General features: G+C 45.3%; 1 protein-coding gene and 1 long non-coding RNA gene across 4 annotated transcripts in view; one reads left to right on the top strand and one right to left on the bottom strand.

The window, feature by feature from the left end:
* notum1a (notum, palmitoleoyl-protein carboxylesterase a) overlaps positions 1 to 4,711 on the bottom strand; it is an 80,687-nt gene extending 75,976 nt beyond the window's left edge. The window contains exons 1-3 of one of the 3 annotated variants that reach the window (XM_059948381.1): positions 4,455 to 4,711; positions 3,754 to 4,236; positions 1,431 to 1,483 (exon numbers count right to left, since the gene is read on the bottom strand). In XM_059948381.1, coding sequence (XP_059804364.1) covers positions 1,431 to 1,483; positions 3,754 to 4,151 — 451 coding nt within the window. In that variant the 5' untranslated portion in view covers positions 4,152 to 4,236; positions 4,455 to 4,711. Of the gene's footprint in view, positions 1 to 1,430; positions 1,484 to 3,753 lie in introns of all 3 variants that reach the window. The other 2 variants (XM_059948380.1, XM_059948382.1) reach the window with 2 other exon arrangements.
* Positions 4,010 to 18,090, top strand: LOC132379969 (uncharacterized). The gene is made up of 3 exons (XR_009507583.1): positions 4,010 to 4,139; positions 9,039 to 9,140; positions 14,687 to 18,090. It is a non-coding gene; the product is annotated as an uncharacterized LOC132379969 (long non-coding RNA).
* Positions 18,091 to 24,145: the final 6,055 nt, after the last annotated feature.

The raw sequence follows: 24,145 nt of genomic DNA, 5'->3' as shown, positions 1-24,145 counted from the left end.
GATCAAAATGTAGATAAAACATCGGTTATTTTGGTTATCCTATCAAATATTCACAAACTGCATCCTTGGAAATGGCTCCCTTTCAGTCTGAAACAGAAATTCGGACCCTGGAAAGGTAAATCTGGGTTGGATTTGTGGCAGACCGTCCGGGGCTGTTGGGAGCCATTTGAATACCTGCAGCTGGGGTGTCCTAACTCAGCCCCAGCATCACTCCACCCTCCCCTAAGGAGGGCAGTGCGGATGCCTGCAAGCGATGTTTGCCAGGGTCTTTAGGCAGCACCCTTCCTGAGGTAAAACACGGGGGCAGCTGGTGCGGTCAGGCACAGTGACTCGTCCGAGGAAAAGGCATGGCATAGGCATGGGCACAAGGATGTGCAGACTTGACAGGTCAAATTCTGCACCTATGCAGTAAATGCAGGTGCTGATATCAATGGGTGGTCAGCACGGCCCTGAGGGCCTGGACAGCCTGTAGATACTGGAACGGAATCAATGAAAATGGAATAAGGTTTTCCTAACTAAATAGCTTAGAGCTCCAGCACTGTGACAAATTCTTCTGACCCAACCTGCCTGGTGCCCAGTTACACCCATGTGACCAACTAACCTCATAACCTGCGCCTCCTAGGGATGTGGGAAGAAAGTGTGAGGAAACCCACACAGTCGATGGTTCCTTAATGTCGTCACGGGTGGGGGCTGAGGTGTCCAGGGGATAAGCTCCCACTACCTACTAAATGCTCTCAATGGCGGGCGTCTCTGACAAACAAGTCCAGCTCCTGTTCTCCACGTCCGGCCTAGCTACTGAGCCTGGCGGAACCGTTTCTACCGTCAGGAGAAGAGGCAAAGGCGGGTTACCGGCGCCCTGAAACCTTACAGCCAGTCGTTTGGGGCAGATGGGGCCGTGGTTGGCAGCTCATCGGGAAAGAAAACTCTGATCTCAAACCTCACTGCCTTGCACTCCTGAGGAAGTTTTCCCGCAGTAAACCCGGAGGGAAGAGTCTGGAGCTGGAGCCCCAAAGACAGTTCTACCTCGAGTTCGATGCTGACCAGTAATTTTTGCGATGCAACTGGTGGGTCTCTGCCGTTCCTTTGGATTGATCAGCTGCGTGGAGAGGAGCAGCTTAGCTTGCCACATGGTCGCCAACTTGCTCCCCGTGTTGTAACTCCCCACCCCGCTTGCGTTTCATGAAGACAGCTAGGTCGCAATGTCCACGGTCAACTCAGCAATAACGCGAGGAAGTACAAGCTCCTTACAGACCGTCGCTGGTGCTGTAATCGCGATAAACTAAGACGCCTCTCCTGAGCTAGGGTTGCCGAGAGTGCTATAAAGTCTGGAGAGAGTGGGGCCGACAGACTCTGAAAACGTGTCCTCGGGCACGGCTGAAAAAGCTGCGGGAAAGGTCGGTACATATTCCCATCAGCAAACCCAAACTCACCTTCTAAGAAGATAAGCCATCGCCTGCTGCCTTTAGACTCTTTAATGTAGTATCTGTGAAGACAAACCCAGAAAGGCCAGTTAGCAGGTTGGACGTCAGTAAGGGGGGGTCTCACGTTTGACTGGTGCGAAATCGGGAAGGGAGATTCTCGTGTCGGCCAGGGCGGGGCTGTGGCTGGTGTCCTAAGGACCCGGACAGTTCCGCGTCCGCAGCCTGGAACCAGGAGTGGGAGAGGCCAGCGAGACCTGAAGAGATCTTCAGGGTGACTCTGCGTAGATCAGCGATTCCTATGAACTGTTCCGCCTTCTAACTTAATCAACGAGGACGTGTGTATGTCTGATTATACAGACGCCTTATGGGGTTAAATCTTGGCCGGCCCCGTCGGGCGAACCGGGGGAGAAGTTAAATAGTCGGTGCGTAGACCGCTGTAAAAATCGTGGGCAAATGCATTGTACTCTGGAAACGTTTAGGTCCTGTAGGTTACTACAGAGCGGCAAAAGAGGCTTCTTAGTTTGCAAATTGAGTTTGATTCTGAGGTGAGTTAACACTTGAGTTTCCGACAACAGTTCGCTTACTTCTCTTTTTACTCGCGGTTCCGACCACCTGAGACGTTAACCCCTTTCCTCTGCCCACGGATGCTGCTCGAGTTTCCAGTATTTACTGATTTTATTTCAGATTTCCAGCACCTGCAGGTTTTTTGTTGTTGTTCCATCGGCAACTTTCAACGCTCACCAAGCATCCCAACGTACTCATTAGGCGTTAGTGTTGCGGTTAGGGCGACGCTGTTACAGCTCAGGGCGTTCCGGAGTTCGGAGTCCAACTCCGGCGCCGACAACAGTCTGCACTCCGGCCCTGCACCCAGCTCGGTGTCCACAAAGGGCCGGAGCGCGGTGACGCCAAATAAATAAATAAAGACCATTCGGCCCATTGAGTCTGCTCTGCCTTTCCATCATGCTAAAGTATTATCCCTCTCAATCCCATTCCCCTGCCTTCTCTCCGTAACCTTTGACACCCTTACTGATTAAAAACCTGTCAGTCTCCGCTTTATGCCTTCGCAGTCGTCCGTGGCAATGAATTTCATGGATTCACCACTCTCTGGATGAAACAATTCCTCCTCCTCTCTCTCTCGTGGCATTCTGAGGCTGTGCCCTCTAGTCCTAGACTCCCCCACTATGGGAAACATCCTCTCCATATCCACTCAATCTGTGTCCTCTAGTCCTAGACTCCCCCACTATGGGAAACATCCTCTCTACATCCGGTCAATCTAGGCCTTTCAGTATTCGGTAGGTTTCAATTCCCACCTCACCCCTTCATTCTTCCTATAGGCCCGGGAATGCATCCATTCGCCGTTGGATGTAGGACTCAGTACAGCGGGTGTCTGAAACTGACCAAGGTGTCCGATTCACGAAGGGCAGAGGGTCAAAACTGCAGAGTCCACGTACGCTGGGATAGAGTTCCCGCGACGTGAGTGTCGGGTAACCGAAGGCAAGCCAGCTCCTTCGCACCCGCTCCACAGTCCTACTAAACCTAGCTGGCAAGCCCGCAGTCAAAGCCCAAAGTACCTCTACCCTGAGTTTCGTGTTCTTGCGGGCATACACAGTAAATCCTGGAATCAACGAAAGACTGCGGCCAAAAGGACGGACAAACAACCAGCGTGCAAAACACAACAAACTGCGCGAATAAAAAAAAGGGGGGAAAATAATAAATAAATGAATGAATGAGTAATAAATATCGAGAGCATGAGATGAAGAGTCCTTGAAAATGAGTCCATAGGTTGTGGGGGCAGTTCAGTGATGGGGTGACCGAAGTTCAAGAGCCTGATGGTTGAGGGGTAGTAACTCTTTCTGAACGCAGCAGCGAGAAGAGAGCATGGTCAGCGACCGCGAGTGGATTCACGTGTCTCGAGAGGAGCTCATTTCTGGGCTCGGGGAGCGTCTCCCTGAGAACTTACAACACTTTATTACTAGGAGAGTGAGATGCGAGGGCGCGCATTCCCCTCACTAAGCGTTCAGAAGCCGGGGTGGGACGTAGATTTAAGGTCACTGGCATTAAAATTAAAGATGATAATTTATATAGAATGTTGTGAGTCTCCCCTTGTCAAAGTCTTCCTCGTCACCCTTAAACTTCTACTTGGTAACTCTCTGGCGGTAATTTCGAGTATTCTGGAGAGATAGATAGCACGGGGTCAGTGCGCCGAATAGACGTCTGAGGTGGGGGGGGGGGGGTTCTGCAAGATATCTACGGGTCTGTAACAAGTGGCGGTGAGGCTGAGGGGCGGTTTGAGCAACGTGACGGGCGTCAGTCAGACTGAGGTGATACATACCCGGCCGGGGTGCCGTCATTGCAGGTAACGGAGGTATTGGCCAGAAAGTGAAGTTTCATGTCGTCGTTCAGCTTCTGAGAGGAGCAGGGGTAGAGAGACTGAGCCAAACTCTTGATCTGAGCCATGAAGTTGTCGATGTTGCCCTCGACGGCGGTGAAATCCAGCGTAAAACTTTCCTCGGTGGCTGCCGTGCCGGGCTGCTGCTGCTGGTTCCAGCCGGGCGCCTGGTTCCTGTCGCGGGCGGCCAAGCCCTGCGCCCGGCGGTAGTGCGAATTCTGGCGACCGGCCTTCCAGCTCTTCCTGGCGTCGGAGAAGCCACCGAACTGGAGCAAGACGACGGTAAAAAGCAGCGGGCGCCACAGTCCAGTGCTGGCCTGCCACTTCAGGTCAGATCCCATTCTCTCTCTGGAATATGTTGTAACAACTCCCGCTATCCCGGTGCAACCGAGGATGAAAAGTGAGGCTAAAGTATAGATCAACCGCCTAAAGTTAAAATAGGGAAAAGTACCACTCAAATATTTTAATTTACAAGACACAGTAAACTTCTCCCAATTAAATAAGGGGTTCCTGCGTTCAAATATTTCTCTTCAGATATATTTAACACAAGAAGCTCCGTATAAATGCTAAGCTAAACCTCTGGGAACTATTCCGCAACCTTGTTCAGCTTGGGCTGGGGTCTAGCACTCTTCCTTGCCGCTTACCTCCGCCTCGTTAAATACTCATCTTGAAGTCCAGTGCATTTAGATAACTAATATGGGACGGAGGATTTTAGCTCCCTCTCTCTTTCTCTCTCCCTCTCTCACTTATTTCATTATCCCTCTGACTCTCTGCCAATGAAGGCGCTCTGAAATTCCTAGCTTGAAAATGGGCGTACTTTATTTATACCGTTTGCAGATGCAGATATTTTTTCCCCCGAGGGCGAGGTGCTTCCACGTATACCGTTTGATGTTTTTGAAGAGTGAGAGAGAGAGGGAGAGAGAAAGAGAGAGGGAGAGAGAAAGAGAGAGAGAGAGAGAGAGAGAGAGAGACGTGGGGGGGGGAGGGAGGAGGGGTGAGGGTTCTTTCAGTGAGTCCGTGTTTCTTTTCGTCGTCCAGTTACGGCGGCGCAACTCACCCCCCCCCCCCCCCAGCCATCCTGCTCACCACCTCCCCGAAACCGACACACTACGGAGTATTGAACCTTGCAAGGAGAAATTCCTTTGATATCGCCGCTCCCAGAGATCGGACGCGGCGGGGCGTTAATAGAGAAGGCAGGTCGGAGGTGGTGGGGGGGGGGGAGAAAACAAAAATACTACCTGCTCGTTTCCCCAGCGATTTCTATATAACCCCCCCCCCTTTCTGCAGATAAGGATTTCATTGAAGGGGAGCAGTGGATAGTTATCGGAATTGATCCCGCTGGTGGCGTTGGCACCAGTGCATAGTGCAATCGTGTTTAAAACATGTTGCCGTTAGTTTGAACCGACTGCAATCACTTCCAGACTTAATCTGCAATCAGTCATTGCAATCAAGTCATTCCACGACCTTCTCTCTCAGTGTATCAAGTGCGGCAGACGAGCTTTATCAGTCTGCCGGTCCTTGGGCATCATCCTACCCAGATGGTGTATATTTTATTGCGGACTAGTGGACGAAGACACTGGACGATGCACCGTTGGTGAAGAGCTTTGAAATGGATTTGATCCCCCCTCCCCACCCCACACACGCACACACAGAACAGGCGGCTTCTTCAATAACCCAGCTACCCAGGCAGTCTCAGGCTGTCTTTCCCGTTGCATTCAATCACATCCCGCTATTATTTTTCAGTCGTGACTTGTTTACATACAGCTTAGAAAACAATATCAAAGGAAATAATGTGTAATGAGAACTCTTAAATCGTCTGCGCTTGGCCGGCGCGGAAACTTCGTTCTAAAGCAAACAGGTTGTGCGCTCTCTGCTTTCAATTAACAATGAAACGTGTCCTTTTGAAGTGATTGATTCAGTAAAAGGATGCGGACTCGTGATAAGGTGTGTTTATTCACGAAACAACCACGGGCGCAGAGAGAGAAAAGAATTAACGTTAACGCGTTTGATTGTGCGTGGCAGAGAAGTCCGTTCTCGCACCGGGCGCGTAGCCGAGAGGTCGACGAGACGCGGCCGGGAGGAGGGCGGAGTGGACCGGGGCGAGATGTGCAAGAGAGAGGGAGCGGAGGATAAGCGTAAATGGATGGGAAACGAAGAGGGAGAGAGCTTGGACGGTGAAGGAAGAGAGAATGAGGGTGAAAGCAGGAGAAGGGAGGTAGAGAAATGGAGCGGAGGCCAAAGTAGAGGGAAGTGTAAGAGAAGATGTAGAAGAATAGGCGAAGGGGAGAATGTAGAAAGGATAGAGGTGGGGAGATAGTTGAAATCAGGTGGGGAGGGAGATAGCAAAAGGAGGGGGTCATACAGGAAGTTTTATGGCCCTTCGGCCCAACTCATCCATGCTGACCAAGATGTCTATCTGAGTTAGTCCCACCTGCCTGCATTTGGCCCTTTCCTATTTGTGAACCCAATAGTACCTGCTTTTACAGCAGGGGTTTCCATCTTGGGGTCCACAACCCCTCAGATAATGGTAGGGGTTCATGAAATAAAAAAAAAGCTGGGAACCCCTGCTCAACAGGTTTGACTGACAGCTCATTCCATATACCCCTCACCCTCTGAGTGGAAAACTTGCCCCCCAAAACTTCCCCTTCTCACCTTAAATCTATGCCCTTTAACTTTAGCATCCCCCTATCCTGGGAAAAGTAAAGAGATGGAGAGTGATTGTGTGGGGGGTGAGATGGAGGCATTGAAGTGGGCAGAGAAGATGAGGGGTGGAGGTAGTGGGGCAACTTGAGGAGAGGGAAGGTGGTGTGCAGGCCTGGAAATTCTGGGGTGGAGTGGAAGTGGTGCAGATTAGTCAAAGGTAGTGATTGTTTCTCCTACAGGATTTGATTAAAATAAAGAGTGCAATGTGCTCTGGTCCAAGAAGTTCACACTAACGATGACTAAATTACTCTGAGCTGTGTCCAGGCCAGTGAATGTCAGGAGAGTTGTATCAGGACCATTCTCAACAATTCATTAAAATATGAAACATCCCTCCACTCAATGGAGAACTGGTCCAGACTCCTGGAGCTTTCAGTCTCTTGGAAGGGAGGATGCAGAAGACCAGCATAAACCAAAGAAGGGATAGTCCATTGACTAAACATAGAAACACTATAGAAAGCATCCTATCAAGATTAATGTTTAAAGTGGAAATGGGTTCTTGATTAATCGCAGCATCAAAAGTTAAAGGGTGATGGTAGGAGAATGGATTGAGAGGGAAAATAAATCAACCGAGACTAAATGGTGAAGCAGCTTCAATGGGCTGAATGGTCTAATTCTATTCCCATGATTTAAGCTTATGCTCATAATGGCTTCAACATAGAACTTTACAGCACAGTACAGGTGCTTCAGTCACAATGTTGTCCCCCCCTTTAACCAACTCCAAGATTAATCTAACCTTCCCCTCCAAGATAGCCCTCCAGTTTTCCATCATCCATGAGCCTACCTAAGTGTGTCTTAAATGTCCCTAATGTATCTGCCTCTACCATCATCCCAGGCAGTATATTCTATGCACCCAACACTCTCTGTGTAAAAAAATGACCTCTGACATCTCCCTTATACATTCCTCCAATCACCATTTCTGCACTGGGAAAAGGTCTTTGGCTGCCTACTCTATTTTTCTTTTCATCTTGCACACCTCTATCAAATACAACATAGTTCTTCTTCCCTCCCTCTACTTTTTTCCCCTCCATCTCACCTCCACACAGTCACCTTCATTTTAGTTGGAGGGTTGTCATGGCAACTGTTCTGCCCGTGACTGCAAGAAACTATAGAGAGTGTGGGTGCAGCTCAACGCATGGCGAATGCCAGCCCCCCCCCCCCACCACCATAGACACTGTTCATAATTCCTGCTGCATAATCAAAGACCCCACCTACCAAGAACAATCTCTCTTCTTCCCTCCTCCCATCAGACAAAGGTCTGAAAGCATGTATCTTCAGGCTGAAGGACAGCTTCTACTGCCCTGTTATCAGACTATTGAGTGGTTCCTGAGAATGAAAAGATGGACTCTTGACCTCACAGTCTACTTCGTCTTGGCCTCGTGCCTTATCTGCCTGCACTACACTTTCTCTGTAACTGTAACTCTACAATCTGCGTTCTGTTATTGTTTCTTTTCACTTTCTTACTGCCCATTATGCCGCTGGTCTTCAGGGCAACAATGAGGGTCCTCCATCTCTGGCGGTGTTTAGGTCTTCCTTCATCATGTCAGCAGCTTCCTCTCGGTTTTCACCGCTGTCAGTCCTGCAAGTCCCGGCTGGAGACTCAGGAATACCGTCACACTCAGATGTCAAAGGATTCTTCATTGCTGTGTCTATAGCAATTTCATTTTACTTCAGAGCTATTAGCTCTGAGCTGAACCCCTAAACCTGGAGAACTGGTGGACCACTCTTAGTCTGGCCTCCACCCTTTGACTTGTTTAGCATGGGTGACCCAACAAAGAGCCAAAGCATAAAGCCCTGACACCAGCCAAATTAGTTCTCTGGGTCACTGAGGTGCACAGGCCTCCAAACCCAATGGCAAGGCTGTGGTCCTCTTGGAGGATTGCCTTTTTAATTTGTGCAATTTGTCTTTTTTTTGCACATTGGTTGTTTGTCAGTCTTTATTAATGCACAGATTTTCATAAATTCAACTGTATTTCCTTATTTTCATTTAAATGCCTGCAAGAGAATGAATCTCAGGGTAGAATATGGTGACATATTAGAACTTTGACCATAAATTTACTTTGGTTTTTCCTTGTACTACCTCAATGTATTGCTGTGATGAAATGACCAGTATGGATGGCATGCAGACCAAGGCTTTTCACTGTATCTTGGTACACGTGACAACAATAATCCAAACTACCAATATACCACCCATCACATCAAGTGCCTCCTGCCACACCCAAGGCAGGTTACACGGGTCTCAAACAACTTCATCACCCAAAGAACCTGCATAGTAGGAGGTCATCCTCAATCCCAAGGGTCTGCCCAAGGAGATTAAGATAAGAAGATACGAGGGGTGATTGATAAGTTTGTGGCCTAAGGTAGACGGAGTCAATTTTAGAAAACCTAGCACATTTATTTTTCAACATAGTCTTGGATCTCCAGAGGAAGATAAGGTATACAGCTCTCGTTAGATGCATGTGTAGTTCAACTCTTTGAGTGATTATGCAGAAAGTTTGAAGTTAATAACTCATCTCCTTTTACCTTAGGCCACCAACATCAATCACCCCTGCCGTGGACCACTTCCTGGAGGTCCAAGATGCGGACTTCTACAAAGAAGGGATCCATGTGTTCCACAACCGCTGGACTAAGTATGTAAATGTAGGAAAAATAAATGTGCTAGGTTTTCTAAAATAGATTCCTTCTACCTTAGGCCACAAACTTATCAATCATCCCTCATAGACCATAGCTTCGGTCTGCAATGCTGTGCCAACCTTTTAACCAACTCTAAGACCAATCTAATCCTTCCCTCCCACACTGCCTCCATTTTGCTATCATCCATGTACCTCTCTAAGGATTTCTGCAAAGTCTCTAATGTATCTGCCTCGACCACCACTCCTGGCATTGTGTTCCACGTAACCACCATTCTTCGTGTTATAAACTTACCTCTGGCACCTCCCCTATACTTTCTTAATTTTTAATCTCTCCCTCTCCCAATGTAGAGTGCCCTCCTGCTTCAAAACATCCACCATTGTCCTTGTACCCAAAAAGAGCAAGGTAACACGTCTCAACGACTGGCATCCTATCGTACTCACTTCAATAATAAGCAAATGCTTTGAGAGGCTGGTCAAGGACTACATCTGCAGCATGGTACTACCCACACTGGACGCAATAGCCACTGCTCTACACACCGTCCTTACACATCTGGAGACGAGGGATGCTTATGTGAGAATGCTGTTCTTGGATTACAGTTCAGCATTCATAATTCCCTCCAGGCTCGACGAGAAGCTCAGACACCTTAGACTTCACCCTGCCTTGTGTAGCTAGGTCCTGGACTTCTTGTCAGATCGCTAGCAGGTGGCAAGAGTGGGCTCCCTCACCTCTGACCCGCAACACTTGCCCCTCAGGGTGGTATACCCTGACTGTGTTGCCACCCAGAGCTCCAATTCTGTTAGTTAAATTTGCTGATGACACTACACTGATTGGCCTAATCTCAAATAATAATGAGGCAGTCTACAGGGAAGAAGTCATCACCCTGACACAGTGGTGTCAAGGAAACAACCTCTCCCGCAATGTCGCGAAACAAAGGAGCTGGTTGTGGACTACAGGAGGAATGGAGACATGCTGACACCGTAGACATCAATAGATCTGTGGTTGAGAGGGTGAACAGCTTTAAGTTCCTCAGCATAAAGATCACCGAGGATCTCAGGTGGTCTGTACACACCAGCTGTGTGGTGAAAAGGGCACAATAACGCCTCTTTCACCTCAGACGGTTGAAGAAGTTTGGTATGACCCCCCCCCCCCCCCCATATTCTAAGAACTTTCTACAGAGACACAATTGAGAGCATCCTGACTGGCTGCATTACTACCTGGTATGGGAACTGTATTTCCCTCCGTTGCAGGACTCTGCAGAGAGTGGTGCAGGCAGCCCAGCGGATTTGTAAATGTAAACTTCCCACTATTCCGGACATTTACAAAGACAGGTGTGTAAAAAGGGCCTGAAGGATCATTGGAGACCCGAGTCACCCCAACCACAAACTGTTCTGGCTGCTAACATCCGGGAAACGGTACTGCAGCATAAAAGCCAGGACCAAGTCTCCAGGACAGCTTCTTCCACCAGGCCATCAGGCTGTTTAATTCATGCTGACGCAAGTGTATTTCTATGTTATATTGACTATCCTGTTGTACATAATATTTATTATAAATTACTGTAATTGCACATTTGAACGGAGATGTAACATAAAGATTTTTACTCCTCATGTGTATGAAGGACGTAAGCAATAAAGTCAATTCAATTCCATCATCTTAAGATTATACTTTCACATATCAGCTATTTCCACCCTGCGAAAAAGTTTCAGGCTCTCCACTCAATCTATGCCTCTTATCAATTTACACACACCTACTAAATCATTTCTCATCCTCCTTCATTCCAAATAGAAAAGCCCCAGCTCGCTCAAGACATGCTCTCGAATCCAGGCATCATCCTGGTAAATCTCACCTGTACCCTCTCTAAAGCTTCCACATCTGTCCAATGGTGAGCTGGCCAGAACAGATCAAGTGTAGTCTTATCTACCATATTCCTATAAGCTATATATTGTAGATATCAGAATCAGTTTTATTATCACTGGCATGTACCATGAAATTTGTTAATTTAGCAGCAGCAGCAGTTTAATGCAATACACAATAATATAGAGAAAAATAGTTAAGTAAATCAAATACAGTAAGTCTATACCAGGGGTGGGCAAACTTTTTGACTAGTGGGCCACAAAGGGTTCTGAAATGTGACAGGGGGGCCGGACCAGGAGCAGATGGACGGAGTGTTTTGGTAATACACCTCATAAGAGAAAATAAAGTATCATGGGATATGTAGAAAACATATGCTTTAATTTCAATTGAAAATGAACAAATGCATTACAACAAAATATCTGTCTTTGAAGTCCCATGGTATTTAGCTATTTATTGAAATGACCTTTAAAACACTGAAAATAAAATGAATAAAATACAGCTTTTTTAATAGTAACAGTTATTATTTTAAAGCACTGAAAATTCTGTTATGCTTCAAGATATTATCATCATCACTCTCCTCCTGACTGTCTTTATTTCAAAAACGGTAGGAGATGCAGGTCTACTTGTCCTGCTCCTTCTTATTCAATTGTCCCCTGTGCCAAAACTCAACAACGACCAGCATAAAGACAGAACAGTGACAGCGCGCCAGTATGCGGAGCGCGTTATTTGATCTGGAGCACATTTTTTATTTTGAGAACGTACGTGCACCTGCGCACTACTCATGTCCATCACTTAACAGAAATTACATGTAACATGTAAGGCTTATTGAAAAAAATATTTTCAAATGCATTTTTTACATAACACAATGAAGAAACTTATTTTTAATTTCAGTGGGAACAGTGTTGTTGGTCTCCCTTTTTAGCCAGCGCATCAAAGTCTGGATTTAGTTTTGTTGTGGCGATTCTCAGGGTGGATTTGAGGTGTTGGTCAGTTAACTTGGATCTGTGGCTGGCTTTGTTGATGTTCATGACTTTGAACGCCTGTTCACACAAATAGGTCGAGCCGAACAAAGAGTAAAGCGCAAATGTAGAGTAGTATGCTGCACCTCAACAAAGGTCAATGTATATAGTGTACGTCATCTATTGGGAAAACACCAGAATTGCGGGGAAAAAACGTTAACAAGGTTTATTAATATAATTTCATCAAGTTCTGCAGGCCAGATTAAAAAGCTTAATGGGCCGCATATGGCCCGCGGGCTGTAGTTTGCCCATGCCTGGTCTATACTGTATATGTATATTAAATAGATTAAAATAGTGCAAAACAGAAATAATATATTAAAAAGTGAGATGGTGTTCATGGGTTCAATGTGCATTTAGGAATCAGGTGGCAGAGGGGAAGAAGCTGTTCCTGAGTAACTGCGTGTGTGCCTTCAAGCTTCTGTACCTTCTTCCTGACAGTAACAATGAGAAGAGGGCATGTCCTGGATGATGGGGGTCCTTAATAATTGATGCTGCCTTTCTGAGGCACCGCTCCTAGAAGATGTCTTGGATACTACAAAGGTTAGTACCCTCGATGGAGCTGACTAATTTTACAACTTTCTGTAGCTGTTTTTCCCTGTGCAGTAGACCTCCACTCCATACCAGACAGTGATACAGCCTGTCAGAATGCTCCCCATGGTACATTTATAGAAATTTTTGAGTGTTTTAGATGACAAACCAAATCTCCTCAAACGCCTACTGAAATATAGCTGCTGTCTTGTCTTCTTTATAGCTGTATCGATATGTTGGGACCAGGTTAGATCCTCAGAGATCTTGATATCCAGGAACTTGAAACTGCTCACTCTCTCCACTTCTGATACCTCTATGAGAATTGGTTCATGTTCCCTTGTCTTACCCTTCCTGAAGTCCACAATCAGCTTTTTCCTCTTACTGACATTGAGTGCAAGGTTGTTGCTGCAACACCACTCCACTAGCTGGTATATCTCACTCCTGTACACCCTCTCATCTCCATCCAAGATTCTTTCAGCGATGGTTGTATCACCACAAAGATAAAACAGACGACTACAAATGCTTAGTGAGGTCGTATCTGTCACATGGAGGGTGCCAAGAATGAATTGGTAAAAAGGTTTATGGTAGTCACTGTCATGGTGTATGCAGGCAATGATGAAATCCTAGTCCAGAGGAAAGACAGACACCTATGTAGACAACCCAAACAATGTTTATACATAGGAATTCCAATGGAACAACAGCCGCTCAACTGAGTGACTCTGCGAGATGCAAACATTCTCAAAAATAGGACCCCCTGATAAACGCTAAAGAGTATCCACTTAAATAGCACAATGAGTGACCCGGAATCCCCTAAATAAACTTAACAAGCTTAAACAATGATATAATTTGAACCACAATTAACCAGGTAAGGTGCTCTGGAAAGTTCAGAGCCCATTGTTGTCTGACTTCCAGCACAGGCCCGGAGATCTCATAACAAACATGTGTACCAAGATACAGTGAGGAACCTTGTTTCATATGCTATCCATACAGATCATTTCATGAAGTTGGTGTATCGAGGTTGTACAAGGGAAAATGGATAAAGTAATGCAGAATAAACTGTTACAGTTACAGGGAAAGTGCAGTGCAGGCAGGCAATAAGGTGCAAGGCCATGTTGAGGTTGATTACGAGGTCAAAGGTCCATCACATTATGCAGGAGGTCCATCAAATAGAATTGTAACAGTGGGATAGAAGCTGTACCTGCTGACGAACATATACATTGAAGCACACTCAAGGATGCGCAAGTGTCGCTACGTATTCTGATGCCAACATAGTAGCACAGAACAACATAAGCCACAACAAAAACAAAACAACAGCAAAACAAGCTCCTTTCCCATACCACACATACACACACACACACACAATATGCACATACGCGCACGCACGCACGCACATACCCACCACACACACACGAAAGTGCACACACATGGATACACACACACACACACACTCTCACCACACATACACACACACACACTCTCACCACACATACACACACACACACACACACACACACACCACATATACACACACACACAGACACATACACTCACCACACACACACACTCACCACACACACACACACACACACACACACATACACACACACACACACACACACACACACACACACACACACACACACACACACACATACACTCACCACACACACATGTGCGCACACACACCCACACCCCTACCCATCGAAACCATCTCAGAGACAGGCCTCCAGCCCCAAGACAGACCACCTCTGGGCTTCCGGTCCTTGTCCCTGGATACTCTGACCCATTCCATGTGTTCTTCTTACCATCTTGTACACTCCTTCAGTCCTCTCACATCTTCCTTCACTCCAAAGGGCAAAGTATAATTTAATACCAAGGCTTCGCCATTACTCCACTGGGGGGAGGGGTTGGTTGGTGTCTTTAGCCTACGGACAGTATATATGGTCCATATGGGATTGGCAGGTGTTGATGGCCCACTCCACCCTTCATTCTGGACACGCCCTTCCCCTGAACTTCCAAACACCTTTGAAATAAATGAGGCATCAATTCCCAGATTAGCTCCAGGCCATCTATCTGTTCCAATGTGACTTGAATTTACTTCAACTGACAAGGTTTATTCAGTCCCGCTGTTCATTTATTTCCAGATTGCGGCCCTGACAATCAACCAGGGGTGTGGTCTTCCCCGTCTACAGGAGGAACAGAAAGAACAATTCACCCCACGCCAAGCTACAAATGGATCTGAGTTGGTTTATCATATCCTGTCAAAAGAAAACAGAACCTCACTGGGAAGTGAAGGACATAGCAATAGCACACACCACCATCAAAGCCTTGCAGGGAGATTTAGTGAGACCTGACGTGGGTTTTGATGCCTTACCAACATGTCTTCACGTTGCAGACCTTCTATGTAGGGTCAATGAGAGGAGCCAAGTTCCTTCGGTAGAGATACAACAGCATTATCAAGTACCATATGAAGGATGGAAATCAACATGAAGCTACAAATTAATGAAAATCTGAAGGAAATTCTCAGGAGGTCAGGCAGCATCCGTGTGGTGCATCAGGATGAAGTTCTGATGTAGGATCCCAGACCTGAAATGCTGAAGTGGCTGAGGTGGAGGATCTCAACCTGACAATTTATTCCTCCCCCACAGATGCTGCTTAGCTCACTGAGTCTCTCTGGTAGATTGTTCTTACTCCTGAAGAGCTAATGTTGCTTCTCTTTCCAGTTGCTGCCTTGTGTGCTTCTATTGTTTTCTGCTGATATGGAGGACGGGTTTAGACCATAAGACGTAGGAGTGGAATTTGGCCATTTGGCCCATCAAGTCTGCTCTGCCATTCAATCATGGCTGATCATTTTTTCCTCCCCAGCTCCACTGCTCGGCCCTCTCCCCGTATCCTTTGGTGCCGTGTCTAATCAAGAACCTATCAAGCTCTGCCTTAAATACACCCAACGACCTGGCCTCCACAGCTGCCTGTGGTAATAAATTCCACAAATTCACCATCCTCTGGCTGAAGAAATGTCTCAGCATCTCTGTTTTAAATGGACACCCCTCTATCCTGAGGCTGTGCCCTTGTCCTAAACTCCCCCACCATGCGAAACATCCCTTCCATATCTACTCTGTCTAGGCCTTTCAACATGAGAAAGGTTTCAATGAGACCCTCCCCCCTCATCCTTCTAAATTCTAGTGAGTACAGACCCAGAGCCATCAAGCAATCCTTGTATGATAACCCTTTAATTCCTGGACTCATTCCTGTGAGCCTCCTCTGGACCCTCTCTTTATTCAGAGTATTGGTGTTGTCGAAAGCCCAGAGAGAAATAAAAAGGCGCACTTGCCCTTGTCACATCAATATAACCCCTCCTCTACTTTCCTAGATCTGTTTTCCTTTCATTGATCTTACCCCTGCCCACCCTGTCCATCTATTGTTGTGTTCCTGGTTGGTCTCAACCCTTGTCATGATGCTCAATGTTACCCATTACAACTGCCTGGGTTGGACAATTTTGCCCTAAAATGCAACAGCGATGTGTTAGAAGCACATACACAAAATGCTGGAGGAACTCGGTAAGTCAGGTAGCATCTGTGGAGGGTTTCATGCTGAGACCCGATGTCAGGACTGGTTTTAGATACATGTTGGAGTGCGAGACACATGCGAACCATTAAAACATGGTGCCCAACAAGGAAGCTAGTAGTGTTTTGACAGTAACACACTTGTTCAAAGTGACACCCTATAATAATCTGTCCCATCTGTTTTCACCGGCATTTACATTGACACTTAGATCCAAAACATTGTTCAGACCCGGTGTCAATTGGTTCAATCACGCTCCATGAATGCAGAGGGGATGTTTCCTATGATGGGAGAGTCTAGGGCCAAAGGGCACAGTCTCAGAATAGAGGGATGTCCATTTAGAACAGAGATGAGGAGGAATTTCTTTAGTCTGAGGGTGGTGAATCTCTGGAGTTAATTGCCACAGACAGCAGTGGAGTCATTGGGTATATTCAAAGTGGAAGTTGTTGGGTTCTTTACTAGCAAGAACATTAAAGGTTACAGGAGAAGACAGAAGAATGGGGTTGAAAGGGATAGTAAATGAGTCAGAATGGAATGGCTGAGCAGACTTAATGGGACAATAGGCCTAATTCAGCTTCTACGTCTTATGGTCAATAGGGAGTTAAAATTCAATCCTTTCTGCCAACCCAGATCACCACAGGTCCTCACTAGTGAAACAGCAATGGGAGAACTCCTGAATGTGAGGCTTGAAAGGACATAACCTTAGATAGGAAGATGAATGATGGAAAAATGGAGGGCTATGAAGGAAGGAATGGTTAGATTGATCTTAGAGTAGATTAAAAGCTCAACACAACTTGTGGGCTGAAGGTCCTGTACTGTGCTGTAATATGCTATACTCTAAATTCTATAATTCAGAGCAATGCCTCCTTCAGGAATAGAGCAGAATTGCACCTAAAGAGAAATTTGAGTTTCGCAGTGCCCGGCATTGTGAGGAACTTCCCCACTCGTATTGGCGCATGTTTCTACTTTGAGGGTGACCAGTTCATGGCTCCATATTAAACTGCAATGCCCTGTGCTACACCAGTGCTCCCTCAGCCTAGCTTTGAGAAAGGGTACCCACAGTACTGGAAAGCTTAGGAGTGGGAGATGTTAGTCACTGGTTATTGTGTTCAGCGTGACAAATTCACACCAGGTAGGACCAAGGACCAGGAGGTGGAAGCTGTTGGAGGTGTAAGGGTTCAGAATTGTTATTTTTTTCTCATATTTTTCTTGATTAATTTCTCTGCTTGTACTTTATTTATTTTTAATTTGTATTATTTTATTTAGCGATGCAGGCTTTTCAGGCCCAGCAACCCACCTATTTAAACCTAGCCTAATCACAGGACAATTTACAATGACCAATTAGTAGTAACTGTAAACTGGAGCACCCGGAGGAAACCCTCATGCTCACGGGATGTTCTTACGGACGGTGCTGGAATTGAACTCCAAACTCCAACATCCCGAGCTGTAATGGCGTCACGCTATCTGCTATACTACCATGGCCTGTATTGTTCAGTGAATTTTCCAGGCCTTGCACTACAGCTGATTGTGTATATTTCTAGAAGCTTCTCAGTGTTCCAGTAGCAGGTGTCAGACACTTGAGTCTGGCTATTTTAGAGGTTAATTGTTATCACTGGAATTTTGTTACCTGTAGTTGGAGAATGAGATAATGAGATGACTACAGCTGCTTTTTCTTTGTCCCCCACCATTCAGGCCATGTTCTCTTCTCACTCCCACTACCAGGAGGAAGGTACATGAGCCTCAGTACCCACACCACCAAGTTCAGGGACAGTAATTACCCCTCAACCATCAGACTCTTGAACCAGAGGAGACAACTTCACTTGCCCCGTCACCGAACTGTTTGCACAACCTATAGACTCACTTTCAAGCACTCTTAATATTTATTACTAACTAACATTGATTTATTTATTTAGTTATTATTTCCTTTGTCTGTCCTGTTGGTTGCAGTCTTTCATTGATTCTATTATGCTTATTAAATTTACTATGAATGCTCGCAGGAAAATGAACCTGTGGTGACATATATGTATCTTGATAATAAATTTACTTTGAACTTTGTTCTCTTGGCTCCTCTTCTTTATTCATTCTGGTTTAAGGTGGCACTACTGAAGTCAGGTGACAACTTACTGAAAGTTCAAAAGGCAAGAAATATGTTTAAATACTTGCTTAATAACACTTTCTCTGTGGTAAATTGTGGTAAACTATCACTGCAAACATTGAAGAGGTGAGCGAAGGCGAGGCTGACTTGAGCTCTAGCCGTGCAGGTGCGATGCAAAAGCAGAGTGTGGCATGGTTGAGGAGAAGTGAGGTCGAGGCGTGTTCGAGACGGTGTCAGAGTCTAAGATGGAGTTGGAGCGAGTCAATCAGCGAGGAGGAGGTTCAGAACCCATCCGACTAAACCAGGAGTGAGGTTCAATAGATCTAAGTACCGAGCCAATTTGGGAAGGTCGAGAACAGCCTCAGGCTGGGCAGTGATGTCTGGGCCCAGTTCCTAGTGAACAGCATGATCCCTACTGTTTGGATGATTTAAACACCGGTCCAGTTAGACTGAAAAAGCAGGGTGTCGGGACCAGAGGTGAGGATTGGGCTGATTCCACTCGGTTTTCCGCGATGTTCATTCCTCTCTCTGCAGTGCTGAGGCTGTGAGACTATTTCGGCTGTTATGTGCTTCATGTCTGCAAGCTTTGTGGCGATTTGCCTCACTGTGTGATGAACTGAGACCAAGGCTGTGGGCCTACCCTGGCTGCTCTGGGATTCAGGTCTATGATTTGGAGTGCTGTTGCTTGCTTTTATTGTTGGCAAGATTTGTGTGTTTTTTTCTCTTTTCCTGCACATTGGGTGTTGGTCTTGTTTAATTGGCTTCTTTCTGGTTTTTGGCTTTGTGGCTGCCTGTAAGCAGACGAATCATCATTTATACATTCTCCTTGATAATAAATGTACTTCAAATCCTTTGAATCTTAGTTCTTGTAAGAGTTAATAAAACAGCTGTAAGAGCAAGTTTTATGCCTCATTCTTGGCTTCCAAAGAATCCAACAAAGTTTTCATGCCATTGACTTTCGATGGGCTTGGCATCAGACAACCGAGGTATTTCAGCACCATGTTAACCTTTAATATAATGCTTTCCCATATCCAAACTTCTTCAACAGGAGCTTCAGGTGTCAGAGCCAGTGGGATAATAGTAAGAAACTCCAAACACTCAGAACTTTTATACCTCCAGTTTTATTCTTAACACTTCAGATTAAAAAAAAGTAAGCATTGCAGCTCAGAAACAGGCTCTTCTGCCCATCCAATCCATGCTGAACTGTTTTTCTGTTGAGTCCCATTGATCTGCACTTGTTCCATAGCCTCTGTACCACTCCTATCGTCCAAATTACTCTTAAATGTTGCAATCAAACCGCTTCCTCTGGAGTTCGTTCCACAGAATCCCCATCCTCTGAGTGGAGAGCTCCCCTTAGACATTCCAACTTTTACCCTTCGCCTCCAGTTCCAGTCTCACCTAATCTCAGTGGAAAGAAGCCTGCTCGCATTTTCCCTCTCTGCACCCCTCATAACTTTGCACGCCCCTATCAAATCTTCCCTCATTCTCCAGTGTTCCAGGGAGTGCAGAATGAAATGCAGTTACTTGTAGTCTCTGCCATTCTGACCTTGGACGATTCTCAGACGAGACATTTCATATTGCACGCTGTGTCGTTGATGGTTGGCACGAACCACACAGGAGCTCCGCCATCTTCAGCAGTGCAAAATCTTCTTGCTATTCCAGCTTTAAACTTCTTCTTATGCATTTCAATGATGCCACTATCACCCGCAATTAATCCAAAACTACTATTTCGAGGGGTGATTGATAAGTTTGTGGCCTAAGGTAGTAGGAGTCAATTTTAGACAACCTAGCACATTTATTTTTCAACATAGTCCCCTCCTACAACTGCAGACTTAGTCCAGCGGTCATGGAGCATATGGATCTTGGACCTCCAGAAGGTGTCCACAGATGGATGATTGATAAGTTTGTGGCCTAAATTAGAAGGAGATGAGTTATACAGCTCTTGTTACATGTACCTGCAGTTCAACTCTTTGAGTGATTATGCAGAAGGTTTGAAGTTAATAACTCATCTCCTTCTACCTTAGGCCACAAACATATCAATATAAGGAGATGTTATTAATTTCAAACTTTCTGCATAATTATTCAGAGTTGAACTGCATGTACATGTAGCGAGATCTGTATAATTCATCTCCTTCTACCTTAGGGCACAAACTTATCAATCACCCATCTGTGGACGCTTTCCGGAGGTCCAAGATCCGTATGCTCCACGACCGCTGGACTAAGTGTGTAAATGTAGGAGGGGACTATATTGAAAAATAATTGTGCTAGGTTTTCTAAAATTGACTCCCTCTACCTTAGGCCATAAACTTATCAATCACCCCTCATACCTCCATCTTATAAATCGCAAGCATGGCCTGGAATACATAAGGGTCGTGTAACTCAAGAATATTCTGCAAGGATGTCAACTTCCAGTCTGGCTGTCGCCACTAGATGTCTGAGTCCCATGTTCCTATGTGCAATATGTTTTATGGCTGGTCTTCAATGGCTGAAGAATAACATTTACCAGGCATTCCCTCCTAATGTAGCTCTGCCAATGTTACAGTCATGGCACCAAATCTCTGAACCATAACAGAACTGCATGCAATTTGTCAGCCGTGGTCTGGACACGCCGGTCTTTAATTTCAAATTAATGTTATTATGTATATTTATATATAATTATTTTATTATTAAGATAATTAAAATAAAACAAAACCAAACGTTTAAAAAAATTGCTGTATATACATAAACATAAGAGGTTCTGCAGATGCAGGAAATCTCGAGCAACACACTCAAACTGCTGGAGGAACTCAGCAAGTCAGGCTGCATCTTCTGGAGGGGAGTAAGCAGTTGACATTTTGGGTTCAGACCATTCATCAGGATCTGATGGTCTCGGGGATGAAGGGTCTCAGCCTGATGAAGATATTGCTGAGATATTTGATTAAACAAACATTCAAAGTCAATTTTATTGTCATATGCACAAGTACATGTAGGTATAGACCAGAATCAGGTTTAATATCACTGGCAGATTGTATTTTGTTAAATTTGTTGCTTTGCAGCAGTGGTACATTGCCAAACAAAATAATAAAAACTATATATTACAATAAAAAGTACATATAAAGAATTAAATTCAATAAGTATTGCAAAAAAAGAGGAAACTAAAAATAGTGAGGTAGTGTTCATGGGTTGGTTCATTGTCCATTATGAAATCTGATGGTGTGAGGGAAAGAAGCTGTTTCTGAAATGTTGAGTGTATGTCACCATTCTTCTGTACCTCCTCGCTATTGATAGCAATGTCCTGGGTGATGGGGGTCCTTAATGATAGAGGCCATCTTTTTAAAGTATTGCTTTCTCAAATTTCAAAGTAAATTTATTAACTAAGTACATGTATGTCACCAAACACAACCCTGCAATTCAATTTCTTGTAGACACATACAGCTCTGACTCTCAATACAGGAGCCCCTCAGGGCTGCAAACTAAGTCCCCTCCTTTACTCCCTGTATCCCTCCTTTACTCCATGACTGTATCACCATCACAGCTCCAATCTGCTAATTAAATTTGCCAACAACACTACATTGATTGGCCTAATCTCAAACAATAACAAGGTGGCCTACAGGGAAGAAGTCATCTCACTAACACAGTGGCATCAAGAAAACAACCTCTCCCTCAACATCACAAAAACAAAGGAGCTGGTTGTGGACTACAGGAGGAATGGAAACAGGCTAATTCATATTGACATCTATGGATCTGGGGTTGAGAGAGTAAACAGCTTCAAGTTCCTCAGCATTCACATCACTGTGGACCTCATGTGGTCTGTACACACCAGCTGTGTGGTGAAAAAAGAACAACAGCACCTCTTTCACCTTAGATGGTTGAGGAAGTTTAGTATGGGCCCCCAGATCCTAAAAACTTTCTACAGGGGCACAATTGGGAGCATTATGACTGGCTGCATCACTGCCTGGTATGGGAACTGTAACTCCTTTAATTTCAGGACTCTGCATAGAGTGGTGCGGACAGCCCAGCGCATCTGTAGTTGTGAACTTCTCATGATTCAGGACATTTACAAGGTGTGTAAAAAAGGGCCTGTAGGATCACTGGGGACCCAAGTCATCCCAACCACAATCTATTCCAGCTGCTACCATCCAGGAAGCGGTACTGCAGCGTAAAAGCCAGGACCAACAGCCTCCAGGACAGTTTCTTCTACCAGGCGATCAGACTGATTAACTTACACTGATTTGAGTGTATTCTATATTAAATTGACTGTTCTATTTATTATAAATTATTATAAATGACTATGATTGCACATGGCACATTTAGATTGAGACGTAACGTAAAGATTTTTACTCCTCATGTATGTGAAGGATGTTAGAAATAAAGTCAATTCAATTCAATACATTTATTGAATAATAACCATAACAGAATCAATGAAAGACTGCCCAACCAGAATGCAGATGACAACAAACTGTTCAAATAGAAAAAGACATAATAGTAATAAATAAATAAGCAGTAAATATTGAGAACATGAGATAAAAGTGATTCCATTGGTTGTGGGAACATTTCAAAGATGGAGCAAGTGGAATTATCCCCTTTGGTTCAAGAGCCTGATGGTCGAGGGGTGGTAACTGCTCTTGAACATGATGGTGTGAGACCTGAGACTCCTATACCACCTTCCTGAAGGCAGCAGTGAGAAGAGAGCATGACCTGGGTGGTGGTGCTTCCTGATATTTGATGCTGCTTTCCTGCGACAGCATTTCATGTAGATGTGCTCAATAGTTGGAAGGGCTTTACCCGTGATGGACTGGGCCATACCCATTACTTTCTGTAGGGTTTTCCGTTCAAGGGCATTAGTGTTTCCATACCAGGCTGTGATGCAGACAGCCATTATACATCTATAGGAGTTCGTCAAAGTTGTAGATGTCATGCCGATTCTCTGCAAACTCCTAAGGAAGTAAAGACACTGCCATGTCTTCTTTGTAATTGCACTTACATGCTAGACCCAGGACAGGTCCTATAAAATAATAACTCCAAGGAATTTAAAGTTGTTGACCATCTTCACCTCTGCCTCACGGACCTCTGGTTTCCTTCTCCTTAAGTCTATAATCAGCGCCTTGGTCTTGCTGACCTTGAGTAAGAAGCTGTTGTTGCGGCACCACTCAGCCAGATTTTCAATCTCCCTTCTATGTGATGACTCATCACCACTTTTGATTTGGCCTATGACAGTGGTGTCTTCTGAAGGCATCCTGGATGCTGGAGAGGTGAGTGCCAATGATGAAACTGGCAGAGTTTACAACTTTCTGCATCTTTTTCCAAACTTGTGCAGTGGCTCCTCCATACTAGACGGTGATGCAACCAGTTAGAATGCTCTCTCCATGGTGTATCTGTGAAACTTTGAGAGTTTCTTTGGTGACATACCAGTTCTCCTCAAACTCCTAATGAAATATAGCTGCTGTCATCCCTTTGTATTGCATCAATATTTTTGCCTCAGGATTGATCCTCAGAGATGTTGACACCCAAGAACATAAAACTGCTCACCTTTTCCACTGCTGATCCCTTGATAAGGATTGGTGTGTGTCCCCCAACTTCCCATTCCTGAATCAATTCCTTGGTCTTACATTGAATGCAAGGTTGCTGCTGTGACACCACTCAACCAGCTGATCTCTCTCGCTCCTGTATGACTCCTTGTCACCATCTGAAGTTCTGCCAACAATAGTTGTGTCATCAGCAAATTAATAGATGGCATTTGAACTGTGCCTAGCCGCAGAGTCATGGGTGTAGAGAGAGTAGAGCAGTGGGGTAAGCACACATCCTTGAGCTGCGCTTGTGTTCATTGTCAGTGAGAAGGAGCTATTCTTTCCGTGTGGTCCCCCAGTGCAATGGGGACGAAGGGTCTCAGCCTAAAATGTCGATTACTTACTCCCCTCCATAGATGCTGTCTGACCTGCTGAACATTTTGTGCGTTTTGCTATATGTA

Source organism: Hypanus sabinus, chromosome 23 (genome assembly GCF_030144855.1).
Source record: "Hypanus sabinus isolate sHypSab1 chromosome 23, sHypSab1.hap1, whole genome shotgun sequence".
Lineage (NCBI taxonomy): Eukaryota > Metazoa > Chordata > Chondrichthyes > Myliobatiformes > Dasyatidae > Hypanus > Hypanus sabinus.
The sequence above is the reverse complement of the archived record's forward strand: the minus strand, read 5'-3'. Positions and strand labels throughout refer to the sequence as shown.